The sequence below is a fragment of the Entelurus aequoreus genome, linkage group LG23 (assembly GCF_033978785.1).
Source record: "Entelurus aequoreus isolate RoL-2023_Sb linkage group LG23, RoL_Eaeq_v1.1, whole genome shotgun sequence".
Lineage (NCBI taxonomy): Eukaryota > Metazoa > Chordata > Actinopteri > Syngnathiformes > Syngnathidae > Entelurus > Entelurus aequoreus.
In genome coordinates, this window is record NC_084753.1 from 5,676,059 (window position 1) to 5,699,093 (window position 23,035).

Consider the following 23,035-nt stretch of genomic DNA (forward strand, 5'->3'; position numbering starts at 1 on the left):
TTTATAAAGTCAGTCAATATGTCCCTGGACACATGAGGACTTTGAATATGACCAATGTATGATCCTGTAACGACTTGGTATCGGATTGATACCCAAATTTGTGGTATCATCCAAAACTAATGTAAAGTATCAAAGAAGAGAAGAATAAGTGATTATTACATTTTAACAGAAGTGTAGATAAAACATGTTAAAACAGAAAGTAAGCAGTAAATGAACAAGTAGATTAATAATTCATTTTCTACCACTTGTCCTTAATAATGTGTACAAAATAATAGGTGTATAAATGACACAATATGTTACTGCATATGTCAGCAGACTAATTAAGAGCCTTTGTTTGTTTACTTACTACTAAAAGACAAGTTGACTTGTATGTTCGCTTTTTTATTTAAGGACCTAAGTTGCAATAATCAACATATGTTTAATGTACCCTAAGATTTTTTTGTTAAAATAAAGCCAATAATGCCATTTTTTGTGGTCCCCTTTATTTAGAAAAGTACCGAAAAGTATCAAAATAGTTTTAGTACCGGTACCAAAATATTGGTATTGTTACAACTAGAGATGTCCGATAATATCGGCCTGCCGATATTATCGGCTGATAAATGCTTTAAAATGTAATATCGGAAATTATCAGTATCGTTTTTTTTTATTATCTGTATCGTTTTTTTTTGTTTTTTTTTAATTAAATCAACATAAAAAACACAAGATACACTTACAATTAGTACACCAACCCAAAAAACCTCCCTCCCCCATTTACACTCATTCACACAAAAGGGTTGTTATTAATATTGTGGTTCCTCCATTATATATCAATATATATCAATACAGTCTGCAAGGGATACAGTCCGTAAGCACACATGATTGTGCGTGCTGCTGCTCCACTAATAGTACCAATCTTTAACAGTTAGTTTAACTCATTTTCATTAATTACTAGTTCCTATGTAACTGTTTTTATATTGTTTTACTTTCTTTTTTATTCAAGAAAATGTTTTTAATTTATCTTATTTTATTAATTAAAAAAAAAAAGGATCTTATCGTCACCATACCTGGTTGTCCAAATTAGGCATAATATTGTGTTAATTCCACGACTGTATATATCTGTATCGGTTGATATTGGTATCGGTAATTAAGAGTTGGACAATATCGGAATATCGTATATCGGCAAAAAAGCCATTATTGGACATCCCTAGGGTTTTTTTCTTTCTGTTATTAATATTGTGGTTCCTACATTATATATCAATATATATCAATACAGTCTGCAAGGGATACAGTCCGTAAGCACACATGATTGTGCGTGCTGCTGGTCCACTAATAGTACTAACCTTTAACAGTTAATTTTACTCATTTTCATTAATTACTAGTTTGTATGTAACTGTTTTTATATTGTTTTACTTTCTTTTTTTATTCAAGAAAATGTTTTTAATTTATTTATCTTATTTTATTTTATTAATTTTTTTTTTAAAAAGGACCATATCTTCACCATACCTGGTTGTCCAAATTAGGCATAATAATGTGTTAATTCCACGACTGTATATATAGCGGTATCGGTTGATTTCGGTATCGGTAATTAAGAGTTGGACAATATCGGAATATCGGATATCGGCAAAAAAGCCATTATTGGACATCCCTAGGGGTTGTTTCTCTCTGTTATTAATATTGTGGTTCCTACATTATATATCAATACATATCAATACAGTCTGCAAGGGATACAGTCCGTAAGCACACATGATTGTGCGTGCTGCTGCTCCACTAATAGTACTAACCTTTAACACTTCATTTTACTCATTTTCATTCATTACTAGTTTCTATGTAACTGTTTTTATATTGTTTTACTTTCTTTTTTATTCAAGAAAATGTTTTTAATTTATTTATCTTATTTTATTTTATTAATTTAAAAAAAAAAAGGACCTTATCTTCACCATACCTGGTTGTCCAAATTAGGCATAATAATGTGTTAATTCCACGACTGTATATATCAGTATCGGTTGATATCGGTATCGGTAATTAAGAGTTGGACAATATCGGAATATCGTATATCGGCAAAAAAGCCATTATTGGACATCCCTAGGGTTTTTTTCTTTTTGTTATCAATATTGTGGTTCCTACATTATATATGAATATATATCAATACAGTCTGCAAGGGATACAGTCCGTAAGCACACATGATTGTGCGTTCTGCTGCTCCTCTAATAGTACTAACCTTTAACAGTTCATTTTACTCATTTTCATTCATTACTAGTTTCTATGTAACTGTTTTTATATTGTTTTACTTTCTTTTTTATTCAAGAAAATGTTTTTAATTTATTTATCTTATTTTATTTTATTAATTTAAAAAAAAAAAAAGGACCTTATCTTCACCATACCTGGTTGTCCAAATTAGGCATAATAATGTGTTAATTCCACGACTGTATATATCAGTATCGGTTGATATCGGTATCGGTAATTAAGAGTTGGACAATATCGGAATATCGTATATCGGCAAAAAAGCCATTATTGGACATCCCGAGGGGTTTTTTCTTTCTGTTATTAATATTGTGGTTCCTACATTATATATCAATACAGTCTGCAAGGGATACAGTCCGTAAGCACACATGATTGTGCGTGCTGCTGCTCCACTAATAGTACTAACCTTTAACAGTTCATTTTACTCATTTTCATTCATTACTAGTTTCTATGTAACTGTTTTTATATTGTTTTACTTTCTTTTTTATTCAAGAAAATGTTTTTAATTTATTTATCTTATTTTATTTTATTAATTAAAAAAAAAAAAGGACCTTATCTTCACCATACCTGGTTGTCCAAATTAGGCATAATAATGTGTTAATTCCACGACTGTATATATCAGTATCGGTTGATATCGGTATCGGTAATTAAGAGTTGGACAATATCGGATATCGGCAAAAAAGCCATTATTGGACATCCCTAGGGGTTTTTTCTTTCTGTTATTAATATTGTGGTTCCTACATTATATATCAATATATATCAATACAGTCTGCAAGGGATACAGTCCGTAAGCACACATGATTGTGCGTGCTGCTGCTCCACTAATAGTACTAACCTTCAACACTTCATTTTACTCATTTTCATTCATTACTAGTTTCTATGTAACTGTTTTTATATTGTTTTACTTTCTTTTTTTATTCAAGAAAATGTTTTTAATTTATTTATCTTATTTTATTTTATTAATTGAAAAAAAAAAAGGATCTTATCTTCACCATACCTGGTTGTCCAAATTAGGCATAATAATGTGTTAATTCCACGACTGTATATATATATCATTACTAGTTTCTATGTAACTGTTTTTATATTGTTTTACTTTCTTTTTTTATTCAAGAAAATGTTTTTAATTTATTTATCTTATTGTATTTTATTATTATTATTTTTAAAAAGGACCTTATCTTCACCATACCTGGTTGTCCAAATTAGGTATAATAATTTGTGTTAATTCCACGACTGTATATATCAGTATCGGTTGATATCGGTATCTGTAATTAAGAGTTGGACAATATCGGAATATCGTATGTCGGCAAAAAAGCCATTATTGGACATCCCTAGGGGTTTTTTCTTTCTGTTATTAATATTGTGGTTCCTACATTATATATCAATATATATCAATACAGTCTGCAAGGGATACAGTCCGTAAGCACACATGATTGTGCGTGCTGCTGGTCCACTAATAGTACTAACCTTTAACACTTCATTTTACTCATTTTCATTCATTACTAGTTTCTATGTGACTGTTTTTATATTGTTTTACTTTCTTTTTTTATTCAAGAAAATGTTTTTAATTTATTTATCTTATTTTATTTTATTAATTTTTTTAAAAAAAGGACCTTATCTTCACCATACCTGGTTGTCCAAATTAGGCATAACAATGTGTTAATTCCACGACTGTATATATAGCGGTATCGGTTGATATCGGTATCTGTAATTAAGAGTTGGACAATATCGGATACAACACTAATTCTGACTATGTACCAAAGAACAGGCTGAGCAATCTGCACCTTTTTTAATTTTTTTTAAATGATTGATGGCCATATTTGAGCTCGGGTATTCGCCGCTCTTTTGGGCCTCCCTTCTTCGTCCTTTGCCCCCGAATTTATGAATCGCTTCGCTTCTTTCTGAGCCTCGGAGGTCAGCGACAGCTTGTCGGACATTTTGCTAGGTGCGTTCAAGTTCACCCGTCGCCGAGCAGATGGCCGCTATCACTTTCCACTTTTTGTCCGCCGTCCAACTCTGAATATTCTCGTCCCGCACACCTGGAATTAGGGAACGGGAAGCAGGGCCATTTCCCTCTCGGGGAAGTGTTGAGGAAGCGGTGATTTCTTGTCCGGGTGCAGGGGAAGGCGAACTGCGGGCCAGCTGGTGCGAGCGCGCCATCATGACAAAATAATAGCTCTGCACGCCACCCCTAAGTCCAATCACAATTACATTTGCAAGCTGTGAGGGAATTGGAGATGAAAATGTCTCATCAGGAGATGTGAGGCTTTCTTAATGGTCCACTGTTTATGGCTGCGGTAGTTTTTAGGATTTTAAAATAAAAATAAATAAAAAAGGGGACGCTAATCCTGATTGATGGAAAAAAGTATGATAATTATTTAGAAGTTAAAAACGTTGAGATGGGGAAGAAGAAAACAATCCCACCTTGCCTGATTGAAAAAGAGCTGTGTGTCTGCGTCTGAGGGGTCCATTGTACACACCCCCACTCGGAGCAGATGGTGTGGTGTGGGGAGTGAAGTGCTGCTCTTTTGGCCGGGCCTGATGGAGTAACACCAGCCTGCCAGCCCCCCCTTCCCCTTCCCCGGCAAGACACTCGCTCCCTCTCAGCCGGCCGCTTACCGCATCAGACAAAGTAGACGGGGTCTTTTGAGGAGCCAAGCCGTGGTGTGGCGTGGTTCCGCGCTCGCTGGCTTTGCCGCGTAACCCCGAGGCCAAGGGCAATCCAATCTAGCAGCTGACGCCTTCTTCCCTCTCTATGGTTACAGCTACATCTGGACACTCCACTGCCTTTAACGATCGCGGGCAACACCCGCCCCCCCCCCGCCCGCCGCACGTCGTAAACAACGTCAAGTCGGTGTACCTTGGCCTGCGCCGAGTGTAAATCCTCATGAGAACTTATGGATCAAACCTGGTCTTGCTTACGCTTGATCGAAGCTCCTTGTCAGTAGGTTTAACCCTTGTGTGGTGTTTGGGTCTGCGGGACCCCTTTTCATTTTTTTTAATTCAAAGAAAAATGATGCATTTAATTAATTTTCCAAACTGAGACTCACTGACTTTGGCTCATTTTCTGTGAAGAACATACCGTATTTTTCGGACTGTAAGTCGCAGTTTTTTTCATAGTTTGGCCAGTGCGATTTATACATGTTTTTTTCCTTCTTTATCATGCATTTTCGGCAGGTGCGACTTATACTCCGAAAAATACGGTATATCAGAATACACTACCGTTCAAAAGTTTGGGGTCACCCAAACAATTTAGTGGAATAGCCTTCATTTCTAAGAACAAGAATAGACTGTGGAGTTTCAGATGAAAGTTCTCTTTTTCTGGCCATTTTGAGCGTTTAATTGACCCCACAAATGTGATGCTCCAGAAACTCAATCTGCTCAAAGGAAGGTCAGTTTTGTAGCTTCTGTAACGAGCTAAAGTGTTTTCAGATGTGTGAACATGATTGCCCAAGGGTTTTCTAATCATCAATTAGCCTTCTGAGCCAATGAGCAAACACATTGTACCATTAGAACACTGGAGTGATAGTTGCTGGAAATGGACCTATGTAGATATTGCACCAAAAAGCAGACATTTGCAGCTAGAATAGTCATTTACCACATTAGCAATGTATAGAGTGTATTTCTTTCAAGTTAAGACTAGTTTAAAGTTATCTTCATTGAAAAGTACAGTGCTTTTCCTTCAAAAATAAGGACATTTCAATGTGACCCCAAACTTTTGAACGGTAGTGTACATATTTAATGAGCACACACCATACACCCCCCCTACACATTTCTATTACATATAAGATGTCCGGGGCTAATAGCAGTGTGGAAATTGATGTTCTGTGTACCACACGCACACACAGCAGTTCTAGACAGGAGGAGGACAGAGTGTAGGTACAGAACACTGCAAAAAGTCAGTGTTCAAAAACAAGAAAAAACATACAAAAATTAGTGGTATTTTATCCAATCCAATCCAATCCACTTTATTTATATAGCACATTTACACAACAAGAATGTTTCCAAAGTGCTGCACAGCCATGTTAAAAACAATATTAAAAACAATATTATGCTCCACCAATGACTGAATAAAAACAAAAAATAAATGAATAGAAAACCAATATAAAAACAATATAAAAAATTAAAAAAAAAAATTAAAAAAAACGATTTTAAAGGGTAAAACCAATTAAAACAGTAAAATAGAAATCAAAATGTATAAAAACACAGAGGACAACCGAGGACGGAAGACCACACAACTCACGTAGTGTTAAAAGCCAAAGAATAAAAGTGGGTCTTAAGACGAGACTTAATTTACTTGAACTAAGCAGAATTATCTGCCAATAGAACAAGAAAATTCGGCTGGTCAAGACTTTCCAAAACAAGTAAAATTAGCTAACTTCAATGAACCCAAAAATACCTTAAAATATAAGTACCGTATTTTCCGGACTATAAGTGGCAGTTTTTTTCATAGTTTGGCCGGTGGTGCGACTTATACTCAGGAGCGACTTATGTGTGAAATGATTAACACATTAGCGTAAAATATCAAATAATATTATTTAGCTCATTCACGTAAGAGACTAGACCGGGGGTCGGCAACCCGCGGCTCTTTAGCACCGCCCTAGTGGCTCTCTGGAGATTTTTCAAAAATGTATGAAAAATGGAAAAAGATGAGGGGAAAAAAAACTATTTTTTTTGTTTTAGTATGGTTTCTGTAGGAGGACAAACGTGACACAAATCTCCCTAATTGTTATAAAGCACACTGTTTATATTAAACATGCTTCACTGATTCGAGTATTTGGCGAGCGCCGTTTTGTCCTACTAATTTTGGCGGTCCTTGAACTCACCGTATAGTTTGTTTACAAGTATAACTTCCTCCGACTTTCTAGGACGTGTTTTATGCCACTTCTTTTTCTGTCTCATTTTGTCCACCACACCTTTAACGTTGTGCATGAGCGCACATAGGTGAGTTTTGTTGATGTTATTGACTTGTGTGGAGTGCTAATCAGACATATTTGGTCACTGCATGACTGCAAGCTAATCGATGCTAACATGCTATTTAGGCTAGCTATATGTACATATTGCATCATTATGCCTCATTTGTAGCTATATTTGAGCTCATTTAGTTTCCTTTAAGTCCTCTTAACTCAATTTATATCTCATGACATAATTTTTTGCGGCTCCAGACAGATTTGTCTTTGTATTATTGGTCCAATATGGCTCTTTCAACATTTTGGGTTGCCGACCCCTGGACTAGATGTATACGATTTCATGGTATTTAGCGATTAGGAGTGACAGATTGTTTGGTAAACGTATAGCATGTTCTATATGTTATAGTTATTTGAATGACTCTTACCATAATATGTTACGTTAACATACCAGGCACCTTCTCAGTTGGTTATTTATGCCTCATATAACGTACACTTATTCAGCCTGTTGTTCACTATTCTTTATTCATTTTAAATTGCCTTTCAAATGTCTATTCTTGGTGTTGGCTTTTATCAAATACATTTCCCCAAAAAATGCGACTTATACTCCAGTGCGACTTATATATGTTTTTTTCCCTTCTTTATTATTCATTTTCGGCCGGTGCGACTTATACTCCGAAAAATGCGGCGATTTTTCAAACTGAGACTCACTGCACTGCAAAAAGTCAGTGTTCAAAAACAAGAAAAAAACATACAAAAATTAGTGGTATTTTATTTGAACTAAGCAAAATTATCTGACAATAGAACAAGAAAATTTTGCTTGTCAAGACTTTCCAAAACAAGTACAATTAGCTAACCTCAATGAACCCCAAAATATCTTAAAATAAGTATATTCTCACTAATAAGTGCACTTTTCTTGATCTTGAATTAAGTAAGTGCTAGTGCCATTATCTTGACATAATGATATGCGCTCTGCATTGAGAATATTTCTCAATATGTATAGAAATATTCTTAAATAAGTGAATACTAGTGCCATTATCTTGACATAATGATATGCGCTCGGCATTACATTTCTTGAAACCAGCAAACTTATACTAAAAACTAGTTTATCTTTCTTAATGGAAAGGAAGCAGTTAAGAATATATTTCTTAACTGCGAGAGATAATTTAGGACCAAACCACTTAAAACAAGTAAGACACTCTAACATAAAATCTGCTTAGTGAGAAGAATTATCTTATCGGACAGAAAATAAGCGAATATCACCCTTATTTGAGATATTTCATCTTACTTAGATTGCAGTTTTTGCAGTGTACTTTATCCTTTTAACTTCACTGCAAAAAGTCAGTGTTCAAAAACAAGAAAAAAACATACAAAAATGTGTGGTATTTTACTTGAACTAAGCAAAATGATCTGCCAATAGAACAAGAAAATTCGGCTTGTCAAGACTTTCCAAAAGAAGTAAATTTAGCTAACCTCAATGAACCCCAAAATACCTTAAAATAAGTATATTCTCACTAATAACAAGTGCACTTTGATTGGGGAAAAAAAGAGACCTTTTTGCTCAATATGTTGAAAAATATTCTTAAATTAAGTACCGTATTTTTCGGAGTATAAGTCGCTCCGGAGTATAAGTCGCACTGGCCGAAAATGCATAATAAAGAAGGGAAAAAACGTATATAAGTCGCACTGGAGTATAAGTCGCATTTTTGGGGGAAATGTATTTGATAAAAGCCAACACCAAGAATAGACATTTGAAAGGCAATTTAAAATAAATAAAGAATAGTGAACAACAGGCTGAATAAGTGAACGTTATATGAGGCATAAATAACCAACTGAGAACGTGCCTGGTATGTTAACGTAACATATTATGGTAAGAGTCATTCAAATAACTATAACATATAGAACATGCTATACGTTTACCAAACAATCTGTCACTCCTAATCGCTAAATCCCATGAAATCTTATACGTCTAGTCTCTTACGGGAATGAGATAAATAATATTATTTGATATTTTACGCTAATGTGTTAATCATTTCACACATAAGTCGCTCCTGAGTATAAGTCGCACCCCCGGCCAAACTATGAAAAAAAACTGCGACTTATAGTCCGAAAAATACGGTAAATGCTCGTGCCATTATCTTGACATAATGATACGCGCTCGGCATTACATTTCTTGAAACCAGCAAACTTATACTAAAAACTAATTTATTGTTCTTAATGGAAAGGCAACAACGCACATTTTTTTAAATATTAAATTTGAAGAATTTATCTGAATGTGCATGAACTATTTCTGTTCAAAATTGTTTGAAATGTCACATGTTAAATGTTTTTCTTTTTCATGCTTGAAATAAGAAATGATGACCGTATTTTCCGCACTATAAGGCGCACCGGATTATGAGGCGCACCTTCGATGAATGGCCTATTTTAAAACTCTGTTCATATATAAGGCGCACCGCATTATAAGGCGCACTGTCAGCTTTTGAGAAAATTGGAGGTTTTTAAAGTTAAAGTACCAATGATTGTCACACACACACTAAGTGTGGCGAAATTATTCTCTGCAGGTGCGCCTTATAGTGCGGAAAATACGGTACTTTAAAAAAGTAGTTTTATACTTGTGAGTGTTGATGACACAGCTTTGCAACAGTTGATATTCTAGTTTCAAGCATGTTTTACTCAATATAGGTCATCAAATCTCAGCAACAAGCTGTAATATCTTACTGAGATCATTTAGGAGCAAAACACTTAAAACAAGTAAAACACTCTAACATAAAATCTGCTTAGTGAGAAGAATTATCTTATCAGACAGAAAATAAGCAAATATCAGCCTTATTTGAGATATTTCATCTTACTTAGATTGCATTTCAACTGTTGCAAAGCTGTGTCATCAACACTCACAGGTATAAAAGTACTTTTTTAAAGTCATCATTTCTTACTTCAAGCATGAAAAAAAAATTTTTTTACTTAATTTAAGAATATTTTTCAACATATTGAACAAAAAGGTCTCTTTTTTTTTCTACCAAGAAAAGTGCACTTATTAGTGAGAATATACTTATTTTAAGGTATTTTTGGGTTCATTGAGGTTAGCTAATTAGGGACCCAATGTCCCTTTGGGACAGAGAACCCTATTGTAATTATAGCGTTTTATCTTTATTATTATTATACCACCGCCTATTTGAGCTGTAATTTGACCCCCTTAACATGCTTCAAAACTCACCAAATTTGACACACATCAGGACTGGCGAAAATTGCGATCTAATCAAAAAACAAACCTTAAAACTCAAAATTGCGCTCCCTAGGAAGAAAACACAGACAAAACTGCCTGTAACTTCCAGTAGGAATGTTGTAGAGGCATGAAACAAAAACCTCTATGTAGGTCTCACTTAGACCTACATTTCATACACTGACATCCTTCAGCAAAAATCCACAGGAAGTTTGCTATTCCCCCTTCAAAAACAAAAGTTTTGTAAAAACAGTCACCTTTGCCTCTTTGAACTGTAATTTGACCCCCTTAACATGCTTCAAAACTCACCAAACTGGACACACACATCAGGACTGGCGAAAATTGAGATCTAATAAAAAAAGCAAACACCTAAACCCAAAATTGCGGTCTAGCGCCCCCTAGGAATAAAACAGACAAAACTGCTCCTAGGAAGAAAACTCAGACAAAACTGCCTGTAACTTCCAGTAGGAATGTCGTAGAGACATGAATCAAAAACCTCTATGTAGGTCTCACTTAGATCTAGATTTCATACACTGACATCCTTCAGCAAAAATCAACAGGAAGTTTGCTATTCCCCCTTCAAAACAAAAGTTTTGTAAAAACAGTCACCTTTTTTCAAACATGATCTCCTCTGAGCGCGTTTGTCGTGTCGGCTTCAAACTAGCACAGGAGAGAGATTGAACCCTTCTGACTAAAAGTTGATGAAAGAGTTTAGGTATAGGTTTTATGTGCCGTCAAAGTCGGTCCCGTCCATCGCTGCTTGCAGCTTTAATTTGACTTGTTTTGGAAAGTCTTGACAAGCCGAATTTTCTTGTTCTATTGGCAGATAATTTTGCTTAGTTCAAATAAAATACCCCTCATTTTTATATATATTTTTCTTGTTTTTGAACACTGACTTTTTGCAGTGCACACACACATACACACACACACACACACAGCAGGCCCAGACAGGAGGAGGACAGAGTGTAGGTACACAGAACATCAGAGGGTCAAATGTGCGAGAAAATGAGAGCAGACAGTGTTGACAAACAATGTTGCAAGAAGAAGAATAACCCCTGTGGGATGCAGAAACTGGCAGAGAGATTTTCCGTACAACGTTCATATTGTTGTTACTCAGCCAGCGTTTGTGGGTCTGATGGACCCCTCGCATTTTGTGGCTTTTAATGCCTCACAATCAAACACTTTTATGTTGAAATACTGAATAGATGTCGATTGGAGATAAGGTAAACATATGTTCAGTATTTTAACATAAAAGTGTTTGATTGTGAGGCATTAAAAGCCCCAAAATGCGAGGGGTCCATCAGACCCACAAACGCTGGCTGAGTAACAACAATAAGAACATTACACAAGAGTTAAACATGCATCCGTCATCCATATTCCCCCTTTTTCCCCCCGTCAGATTGATATGATCAGACACATTATACGGACATTAATTTGCCGTGGAAATGGTTTGGGGCCACTCTGCGGCGCAGATGTGCTGCAGGCCACCCCCCCCCACGCCCACCCCCCGTGGTTGGCTCGGTCCAAATCATCCCAGCTTCTCTTTTTCCTTCTCCTCCGCCTTCTTTGCTCCTCCAAGGCTTTGGCAGAGGTAGGTTGAAGGGGAAAGGGGAGGGAGGGTGTTGTTAGGGGTGGAGCAGAATGAGGAGGGGTGGGGTGTGGGGGGTGTAATTGTAGATTGGGAACTATGCTCTCCCTCAAGGTGCCCCCCACCGACCCATCTCCATCCTCAGTCCAGGTGATCCATTAGGAGGACTTCTGGTTGAGGGAGACCCATGTCAGCGTCAGGTTTTCTATACTCTTTTTATTATTTTTTTTTATATCCTCGTTCATATTCCGGCTTGGCATGTGTCGTCGCCAAGCCATTAGGCTTTCTTGCCCATCGCTGGCGTTAACTGCTGTCTTTGTCTGTGATATGCAAATCCCCCCACCCCGCCCGCCCGCCTTCTTCCTCTTTAGGGTGGAGGTTAGCGCAGGAAGAAGGCAAAAGGCGCTTGCTCGCTTTGACTGTGAAATGAGGCTCCTTATGTAAAAGCATCAGCTGTAGGGCGGCGCCGCGTTTTATGAGCCGTGACGGCGAGTACGGACAATGCTGATGGCGAGCAAATTTGGGGCTTGGCGGGCCGTCGTCTTAAAACAACCCCTCCCCCCCCCCCCCCCCCCCCCTCGCTGCTCCTAGCGACCCTTACACCTGCGAGGCCAGGCGGCGAGCCGTCATGTAAAGCTCGGTTCACGCAAAGATCTTAAGGGGAAATATTAAAAAAAAAAGAGGGCATAGGAGATGAGGGAATGATGGTGATCTTGGACTGCACTGCAAAAAGTCAGTGTTCAAAAACAAGAAAAATACAAAAATGAGGGGTATTTTATTTGAACTAAGCAAAATTATCTGCCAATAGAACAAGAAAATTTGGCTTGTCAAGACTTTCCAAAACAAGTCAAATTAGCTAACTTCAATGAACCCAAAAATACCTTAAAATAAGTATATTCTCACTAATAACAAGTGCACTTTTCTTGGTAGAAAAAAAAAATTAGACCTTTTTGCTCAATATGTTGAAAAATATTCTTAAATAAGTAAATGCTAGTGACACTATCTTGACATAATGATATGCGCTCGGCATTACATTTCTTGAAACCAGCAAACTTATACTAAAAACTAGTTTATTGTTCTTAATGGAAAGGTAACAAGGCAAGCGCTTGTTACTCTCGGGGTCTCCTAGCCGCTCAGGCAAATCATATTGTCTAAAAATGCATTTTTCCATGGATAACATGACATCATCGCGCCAAGTGCGTGCTCTTTCAGTCAATTAGTGCACATATATATAGCCCGGCCCCCGGCCCAATTTTTTTTTATTGTAATTTTGAAGAATTTATCTGAATGTGCATGAACTATTTGTGTTCAAAATAGTTAGAAATGTCAAATGTTTAAATATTAACCGTCAGTTTACTGTACTGTGCCAACTGTACTACTATATGAGTACGTGTTTTCTATTGTTTCATTGAAAATAAAACAGCAAAGTCCATTTGGCTGTCATCTGTTTTAATTATGAGACACAATTGTGTCAAAGTCATGATTTTTTTTTCACGCTTGAAATAAGAAATGATGACTTTAAAAAAGTAGTTTTATACTTGTGAGTGTTGATGACACAGCTTTGCAACAGTTGATATTCTAGTTTCAAGCATGTTTTACTCAATATAGCTCATCAAATCTCAGCAACAAGCTGTAATATCTTCCTGAGATCATTTAGGACCAAAACACTTAAAACGAGTAAAACACTCTAACATAAAATCTGCTTAGTGAGAAGAATGATCTTATCAGACAGAAAATAAGCAAATATCACCCTTATTTGAGATATTTCATCTTACTTAGATTGCAGTTTTTGCAGTGTAGGCATGTTTCCATAGTCAAATCAATCAATTAATTGAACAAAACATGCACTGCAAAAACTGCAATCTAAGTAAGATGAAATATCTCAAATAAGGGTGATATTTGCTTATTTTCTGTCTGATAAGATCATTCTTCTCACTAAGCAGATTTTATGTTAGAGTGTTTTACTTGTTTTAAGTGTTTTGGTCCTAAATGATCTCAGTAAGATATTACAGCTTGTTGCTGAGATTTGATGAGCTATATTGAGTAAAACATGCTTGAAACTAGAATATCAAGTGTTGCAAAGCTGTGTCATCAACACTCACAAGTATAAAACTACTTTTTTAAAGTCATCATTTCTTATTTCAAGCATGAAAAAAAAAAAAATCATGACTTTGACACAATTGTGTCTCATATAAAAACAGATGTTTACACTTGTTATTAGTGAGAATATACTTATTTTAAGGTATTTTTGGGTTCATTGAGGTTAGCTAATTTGACTTGTTTTGAAAAGTCTTGACAAGCCAAATTTTCTTGTTCTATTGGCAGATGATTTTGCTTAGTTCAAATAAAATACCCCTCATTTTTGTATTTTTTTTTTTCTTGTTTTTGAAAACTGACTTTTTGCAGTGTGAAAAGTGACTTGGTAACATTGATCCATTGCCGTGTCCAATTGTGTGCCTTGTCTTCGTCTCTCGCTTCCAATCAGGGTACAAGAGGGCGTGTGTGGGGTTTTTTTTATATATCAAAAGCAGAATTCAATGAAAGGAGTGTGCATCCTCTTGTCATCCATCCGCAATCTTTGTCTGTGCGGGCGGAGGTGTGACCGACCGCGTACTCACGGAGGCTGGCGAGACGCTAGTGAGAAACACCACAAAGTAAATGGTAGAGATGTCCGATAATGGCTTTTTTGCCGATATCCGATATTCCGATATTGTCCAACTCTTAATTACCGATTCCGATATCAACCAATGTGATATATACATTCATGGAATGAACACATTATTATGCCTAATTTTGTTGTGATGCCCCGCTGGATGCATTAAACAATGTAACAAGGTTTTCCAAAATAAATCACCTCAAGTTATGGAAAAAAAGTGCCAACATGGCACTGCCATATTTATTATTGAAGTCACAAAGTGCATTATTTTTTTTAACATGCCTCAAAACAGCAGCTTGGAATTTGGGACATGCTCTCCCTGAGAGAGGTTGAGGTGTGTGTGTGGGGGGTGTATATTCTAGAGCTAGTGCTGCAAGGGGTTCTGGGTATTTGTTCTGTTGTGTTTATGTTGTGTTACGGTGCGGATGTTCTCCCGAAATGTGTTTGTCATTCTTGTTTTGGTGTGGGTTCACAGTGTGGCGCATATTTGTAACAGTGTTAAAGTTGTTTATACGGCCACCCTCAGTCTGACCTGTATGGCTGTTGACCAAGTATGCCTTGCTTATTGGCGCTCTGTACTTCTCCCTACGTCCGTGTACACAGCGGCGTTTTAAAAAGTCATACATTTTACTTTTTGAAACCGATACCGATCATTTTGAAACCGATACCGATAATTTCTGATCGTACATTTTAAAGCATTTATCGACTGATAATATCGGTAGTCCGATATTATCGGACATCCCTAAACATTATGATTTGTACATTTTCAGAATGTGTTTGTTCTTTGTATTTAATTATTATTATTATTATTATTATTTTATTTATTTATTTATTTAATTTAAAAAATATATATTTAAAAAAAAAAATGAAAAAAAAATGTGTTTGTCCTTTTTTTAAACAAAGAAAATAATCTGAAGTTGTCTTTATTTTGAAGTTATTTTACCAGTCCGGCCCACTTGGGAGTAGATTTTTCTCCATGTGGCCCGCCAGCTTAAATGAGATAGACACCCATGGCGCTCGTATCTCACTAAAGCGACGTAATTGTCCTTAATGTCAGAAATTGTCAGATACAGGAGGGTCTCTCCCCAAATCATCTGAAGAAGGCCAAGCTGATGTTCTTCTACACCCGCTACCCGAGCTCCAACATGCTGAAGATGTTCTTCTCTGATGTCAAGGTGAGTCCTTCCAAAAATACACTATATTGCCAAAAGTGTTTGGCCACCTGCCTTCACTCACATATGAACTTAAAGTGCCATCCCATGGAATTGTCCAAAATGTTTTGGTATCCTGGAGCATTCAAAGTTCCTTTCACTGGAACTAAGGCGCCGAGCCCAACTCCTGAAAAACCAACCCCACACCATAATTCCTCCTCCACCAAATGCAGTCCGAAATGTAGCGTTCTCCTGGCGACCTCCAAACCCAGACTGGTCCATCAGATTGCCAGATGGGAAAGCGTGACTCATCAGTCCAGAGCAGTGTTTTTCAACCACTGTGCCGCGGCACACTAGTGTGCCGTGAGATACAGTCTGGTGTTCCGTGGGAGATGATGTCATTTCGCCTAATTGGGTTCAAAATATATTTTGCACACAAGTAATTATAGTCTGCAAATGATGTGTCGTTGTTGAGTGTCGGTGCTGTCTTGAGCTCGGCAGAGTAACCGTGTAGTACTCTTCCGTATCAGTAGGTGGCAGCAGGTAGCTAATTGCTTTGTCGTGATCACCATACGCAGACGACAGCGGGAGGCAAAAATAAACAGAAGTCGAGTGCCGATAAGAAAAGGCGGTAAAGCTCAGGGAAGGCTACGCAGGACGAGACTAAAACTGAACTGGCTACAAAGTAAACAAAACCAGAATGCTGGAGGACAGCAAAGACTTACTGTGGAGCAGAGAAGGCGTCCACAAAGTACGTCCGAACATGACATGACAATCAACAATGTCCAAACATAAAACAGAGCAGGTGTGGGGAATAGCACTCAGGGAAGACATGAAACTGCTACAGGAAAATACCAACAAAACAAGAAAAGCCAACAAAAGACAAGAACTAAAACACTACACACAGGAAAACGCAAATATAACTCTAAATAGGTTGCGGCGGGATGTGACAGGTGGTGACAGTACACCTACTTTGAGACAAGAGCTATAGTGATGCATGGTCAGTTATGGCTTGAATTCATATCCAACGCTTGCGAGAACAACTTTTTACTGTCAATATCGGCTACTGAGTTTCATTTTTTATTTGTTCTGCTGGTGGTGTGCCTCCGCATTTTTTCAATGGAAAAAAAATGTGCCTTGGGCTCAAAAAAGGTTGCAAAACACTGGTCCAGAGAAGGTGTCTCCACTGCTCTAGAGTCCAGTGGCGACGTGCTTTACACCACTGCATCCCACGCTTTGCATTGGACTTGCTGATGTATGGCTTAGATACTGCTGCTCGGCCATGGAAACCCAGCTCTCTGCGTACTGTACGTGGGCTAATTGGAAGGTCACATGAAGTTTGGAGCTCTGTAGCAACTGACTGTGCAGAAAGTCTTCGCACTATGCTGACCCCTCTGTCAGTTTACGTGGCCCTACCACTTAGTGGCTGAGTTGCTGTTGTTCCCAAACTCTTCACTTTTCTTATAATAAAGTTGACTTTGGAATATTTAGGCGCGGGGAAATTTCACGACTGGATTTGTTGCACAGGCGGCATCCATCCTATGACAGTTGCACGCTGGAAATCACTGAAAGCGGCCAATTATTTCGCAAATGTTTGTAGAAACAGTCTCCATGCTGTATGGCCTAGTGGGTAGAGCGGCCCTACCAGAAACCTGAGGGTTGCAGGTTCGCTCCCCGCCTCTTGACATCCAAATCGCTGCCGTTGTGTCCTTGGGCAGGACACTTCACCCTTGCCTTCGGTGCCGCTCACACTGGTGAATGAATGATGAATGAATGATAGGCAAACTGGCAGCCTCGCTTCCGTCAGTCTACCCCAGGGCAGCTGTGGCTACAAATGTAGCGTACCACCACCAGGTGTGAATGAATGATGGGTTCCCACTAGAGATGTCCGATAGTGGCTTTTTTGCCGATATCTGATATTCCGATATTGTCCAACTCTTAATTACCGATATCAAGCGATACCGATATATACAGTGGTGGAATTAACACATGCCTAAATTTGTTGTGATGCCCCGCTGGATGCATTAAACAATGTAACAAGGTTTTCCAAAATAAATCAACTCAAGTTATGGAAAAAAGTGCCAACATGGCACTGCCATATTTATTATTGAAGTCACAAAGTGTATTATTTTTTTTAACACGCCTCAAAACAGCAGCTTGGAATTTGAGAAAGCATGAGGAGGTTGAGGTGGGGGGGGTGTATATTGTAGCGTCCCGGAAGAGTTAGTGCTGCAAGGGATTCTGGGTATTTGTCCTGTTGTGTTTATGTTGTGTTACGGTGCGGCTGTTCTCCCGAAATGTGTTTGTCATTCTTGTTTGGTGTGGCTTCACAGTGTGGCGCATATTTGTAACAGTGTTAAAGTTGTTTATACGTCCACCCTCGGTGTGACCTGTATGGCTGTTGACCAAGTATGCCTTGCATTCACTTGTGTGTGTGAAAAGCCGTAGATATTATGTGACTGGGCCGGCCTTTAAGGTTTATTGGCGCTCTGTACTTCTCCCTACGTCCGTGTACACAGCGGCGTTTTAAAAAGTCATGCATTTTACTTTTTGAAACCCATACCGAGAATTTCCGATATTACATTTTAAAGCATTTATCGGCCGATAATATCGGCAGTCCGATATTATCGGACATCCCTAATTATTATTATTATTTATTATGCCTGAGTGCTTGATTTGATACACTTGTATATAAATATATAAGTGATTAGGACACCTGATTCTCTTCATTTGGATGGGTGGCCAAACACATTTGGCAATATAATGTACCTTTTCCCCCACCCAATTTCCAAAAACACTTTCCAAAACGTAGTCGCACTTTCACCGTCGCACCTGTTTTAAAAAAAATAAAAAAGGGGGAAGTTGCATTGATGCATGCTACTTGAGCTTCAATTACCATGAACAATGTATGGCCGTCATTCTCCAAATGAGGCCCTTCCCTTCTCCACTAACTTGTGGTTTTATGCAAAAGATGAGAGAAGAGGAAGTTGGATGAGAAGTGGAAGGGGTGCTTATCCGAGCAGGTGTGCAGAGGGGAGGGGAGGAGAGAGCGCCTGCTCGGTGGACATGGCAAGAGGATGAGCTCCACCGGGACTCTAATGGAAGGAAATTTGGGGAAACAAAAGCCGTGTTTTTTTTTAAGCTGCGCTGAAAGAAACGACGACGACACAATGGCCGCCGTGCGCACGCACAGGCTTGTTTGTTTGGTGGCTGTTGTGTTTGTATGCGCGCCCCTCTCCGACCATACGGCGGGGTAAACACGCTGACAGATCCAGGCCATCTTATTCAAATCAGGAGATAAAGCTTCCCCTTTTCTCTCAGCTGCCGCCTCTTGGATGCCGCTGCCACCGCCACTCGCAGGTCACGTGACCCGATGAGAAGGTGGTAGGCACCGGCTTCGTTAGGATTTTTTAAAATTGTGTTTATTTTTTGCACTCAACTCTGACTGCGCACTTGTTACACTGCAAAAAGTCAGTGTTCAAAAACAAGAATTTAAAAAAAAAAAATTAGGAGTATTTAACTTGAACTAAGCAAAATTATCTGCCTATAGAACAAGAAAATTTGGCTTGTCAAGACTTTTCAAAACAAGTAAAATTAGCTAACCTCAATGAACCCCAAAATACCTTAAAATAAGTATATTCTCACTAATAACAAGTGCACTTTTCTGGATCTTAAATGAAGTAAATGCTAGTGCCATTATCTTGACATAATGATATGCGCTCGGCATTACATTTCTTGAAACCAGCAAACTTACACTAAAAACTAGTTTATCGTTCTTAATGGAAAGGAAGCAGTTAAGAATATATTTCTTAACTGCGAGAGATAATTTAGGAACAAAACACTTAAAACAAGTAAAACACTCTAACATAAAATCTGCTTTGTGAGAAGAATTACCTTATCAGACAGAAAATAAACAAATATCACCCTTATTTGAGGTATTTAATCTTACATAGATTTCAGTTTTTGCAGTGTTTTTATCCCTTTAACTTCACTGCAAAAAGTCAGTGTTCAAAAACAAGAAAAAAAAAATACAAAAATGAGGGGTATTTTATTAGAACTAAGCAAAATTATCTGCCAATAGAACAAGAACAATTTGGCTTGTCAAGACTTTCCAAAACAAGTCAAATTAGCTAACCTCAATGAACCCAAAAATACCTTAAAATAAGTATATTCTCACTAATAACAAGTGTACTACTATACTCTTGTTTCATTGAAAATAAAACAGCAAAGTCCATTTGGCTGTCATCTCTTTTAATTATGAGACACAATTGTGTCAAAGTCATGATTTTTTTTTCATGCTTGAAATAAGAAATTATGACTTTTAAAAAGTAGTTTTATACTTGTGAGTGTTGATGACACAGCTTTGCAACAGTTGATATTCTAGTTTCAAGCATGTTTTACTCAATATAGCTCATCAAATCTCAGCAACAAGCTGTAATATCTTACTGAGATCATTTAGGACCAAAACACTTAAAACAAGTAAAACACTCTAACATAAAATCTGCTTACACTGCAAAAAGTCAGTGTTCAAAAACAAAAAAACCCAAAAATTTGTGGTATTTTATTTGAACTAGGCAAAATTATCTGCCAGTAGAACAAGAAAATTCGGCTTGTCAAGACTTTCCAAAACAAGTAAAATTAGCTAACCTCAATGAACCCAAAAATACCTTAAAATAAGTATATTCTCACTAATAACAAGTACACTTTTCTTGGTAGAAAAAAAAACATGAGTCCTTTTTTCTCAATATGTTGAAAAATATTCTTTAATGAAGTAAACGCTAGTGCCATTATCTTGACATAATGATATGCGCTCGGCATTACATTTCTTGAAACCAGCAAACTTATACTAAAAACTAGTTTATTGTTCTTAATGGAAAGGCAACAAGGCAAGCGCTTGTTACTCTCGGGGTCTCCTAGCCACTCAGGCAAATCATATTGTCTAAAAATGCATTTTTCCATGGATAACATGACATCATCGCGCCAAGTGCGTGCTCTTTCAGTCATTAGTGTGCAAGGAATATATATATTTACAGCCCGGCCCCTGGCCAATTTTTTTTAAATTGTAATTTTGAAGAATTGATCTGAATGTTTCTGTTTAAAATGTCACATGTTTAAATATTAACTGTCAGTTTACTGTACTGTGCCAACTGTACTACTATATGAGTACGTGTTTTCTATTGTTTCATTGAAAATAAAACAGCAAAGTCCATTTGGCTGTCATCTGTTTTAATTATGAGACACAATTGTGTCAAAGCATGATTTTTTTTTTTTACATGCTTAAAATAAGAAATTATTACTTTAAAAAAGCAGTTTTATACTTGTGAGTGTTGATGACACAGCTTTGCAACAGTTGATATTCTAGTTTCAAGCATGTTTTACTCAGTATAGGTCATCAAATCTCAGCAACAAGCTGTAATATCTTACTGAGATCATTTAGGACCAAAACACTTAAAACAAGTAAAACACTCTAACATAAAATCTGCTTAGTGGGAAGAATGATCTTATCAGACAGAAAATAAGCAAATATCACCCTTATTTGAGATATTTCATCTTACTTAGATTACAGTTTTTGCAGTGTTGAACGCCGGCGTTATTACCGAAGATGTTTTGACCTGGGAGGCGCTGCCCTCACAAGTGACCTCATCAGATCCTGAAACAGGGTCAAGATCGTTAAGAGGATTATGAGTCACATTCGGTTGTTATTTTGTTTTCGTCCGGGACAATAGAGAGGAGTCTCAAGTTTGTAGACATGTATGGGAATTAGACGGACTATCTAATTAGATTCCGCCGGCGTGGCCGCTTAGGGAGTGGTTGTTTTCAGACAACAAGTCTTTAAGGCTAATCAGGTCTCCGCTAATCAGGCAAGGACCTAATGGACGTGGGAAGTGGGTTGTCCTAACAACCGCGCCGACGCCGCCAACCTTGTTATTAATCCCCTCCGTGAATAATACTGACTTTTTTCTGACTTTGGGCATGTGTTGGCAGGTGTGTCATTGTTTGCACTCTATACTAGCACAGTAGCTTTAGGACTTTGATACATGGGGAATGATGACACCAGATTAATAAACAGATTGAGTAAATATGCTGCCATTTGGTCTTTGATACTTGGAGGGGTTTTTATGGTCCTTTCGTCGCTTCCTTACGGAGCCGCTAAAGCAGGGGTCACCAACCTTTTTGAAACCAAGAGCTACTTCTTGGTTACTGATTAATGCGAAGGGCTACCAGTTTGATACACACTTAAATAAATTGCCAGAATTAGCCAATTTGCTCAATTTACCTTTAACTCTATGTTATTATTAATAATGAATGATATTTACACTTAATTGAACGGTTTAAAAGAGGAGAAAACACGAAAAAAATGACAATTAAATTTTGAAACATAGTTTATCTTCAAATTCGACTCTTTAAAATTCAAAATTCAACCGAAAAAAAGAAGAGAAAATCTAGCTAATTGGAATCTTTTTGAAAAAATTAAAAAAAATAATTTATGGAACATCATTAGTAATTTTTCCTGATTAAGATTAATTTTAGAATTTTGATGGCATGTTTTAAATAGGTTAAAATCCAATCTACACTTTGTTAGAATATATAACAAATTGGACCAAGCTATATTTCTATCAAAGACAAATAATTATTTCTTCTAGATTTTCCAGAACAAAAATTTTAAAAGAAATTCAAAAGACTTTGAAATAAGATTTAAATTTGATTCTACAGATTTTCTAGATTTGCCAGAATAATTTTTTTGAATTTTAATCATAATAAGTTTGAAGAAATATTTCACAAATATTCTTCGTCGAAAAAACAGAAGCTAAAATGAAGAATTAAATTAAAATGTATTTATTATTCTTTACAATAAAAAAAAAAAAATTTACTTGAACATTGATTTACATTGTCAGGAAAGAAGAGGAAGGAATTTAAAATGTAAAAAGGTGTATGTGTTTAAAAATCCTAAAATCATTTTTAAGGTTGTATTTTTTCTCTAAAATGGTCTTTCTGAAAGTTATAAGAAGCAAAGTAAACAAATTTATAAATTTATTTAAACAAGTGAAGACCAAGTCTTTAAAATATTTTCTTGGATTTTCAAATTCTATTTGAGTTTTGTCTCTTAGAATTAAAAATGTCGGGCAAAGCTAGACCAGCTTGCTAGTAAATTAATAAAATTTAAAAAATAGAGGCTGCTATTTGAGCTATTTTTAGAACAGGCCAGCGGGCTACTCATCTGGTCCTTACGGGCTACCTGGTGCCCGCGGGCACCGCGTTGGTGACCCCTGCCCTAAAGGGACATGGATGTTGTGC

The 23,035-nt window shown here is 37.0% G+C and overlaps 1 protein-coding gene across 3 annotated transcripts in view; it reads left to right on the forward strand.

The window, feature by feature from the left end:
* The window catches only part of LOC133640481 (prospero homeobox protein 1-like), a 265,269-nt gene that overhangs the window by 146,572 nt on the left and 95,662 nt on the right, over window positions 1-23,035 (forward strand). For all 3 annotated transcript variants that reach the window (XM_062033924.1, XM_062033925.1, XM_062033926.1), the window contains one exon: window positions 15,656-15,763. In XM_062033924.1, the coding sequence (XP_061889908.1) occupies window positions 15,656-15,763 (108 nt within the window). The remainder of the gene's footprint in view (window positions 1-15,655; window positions 15,764-23,035) is intronic.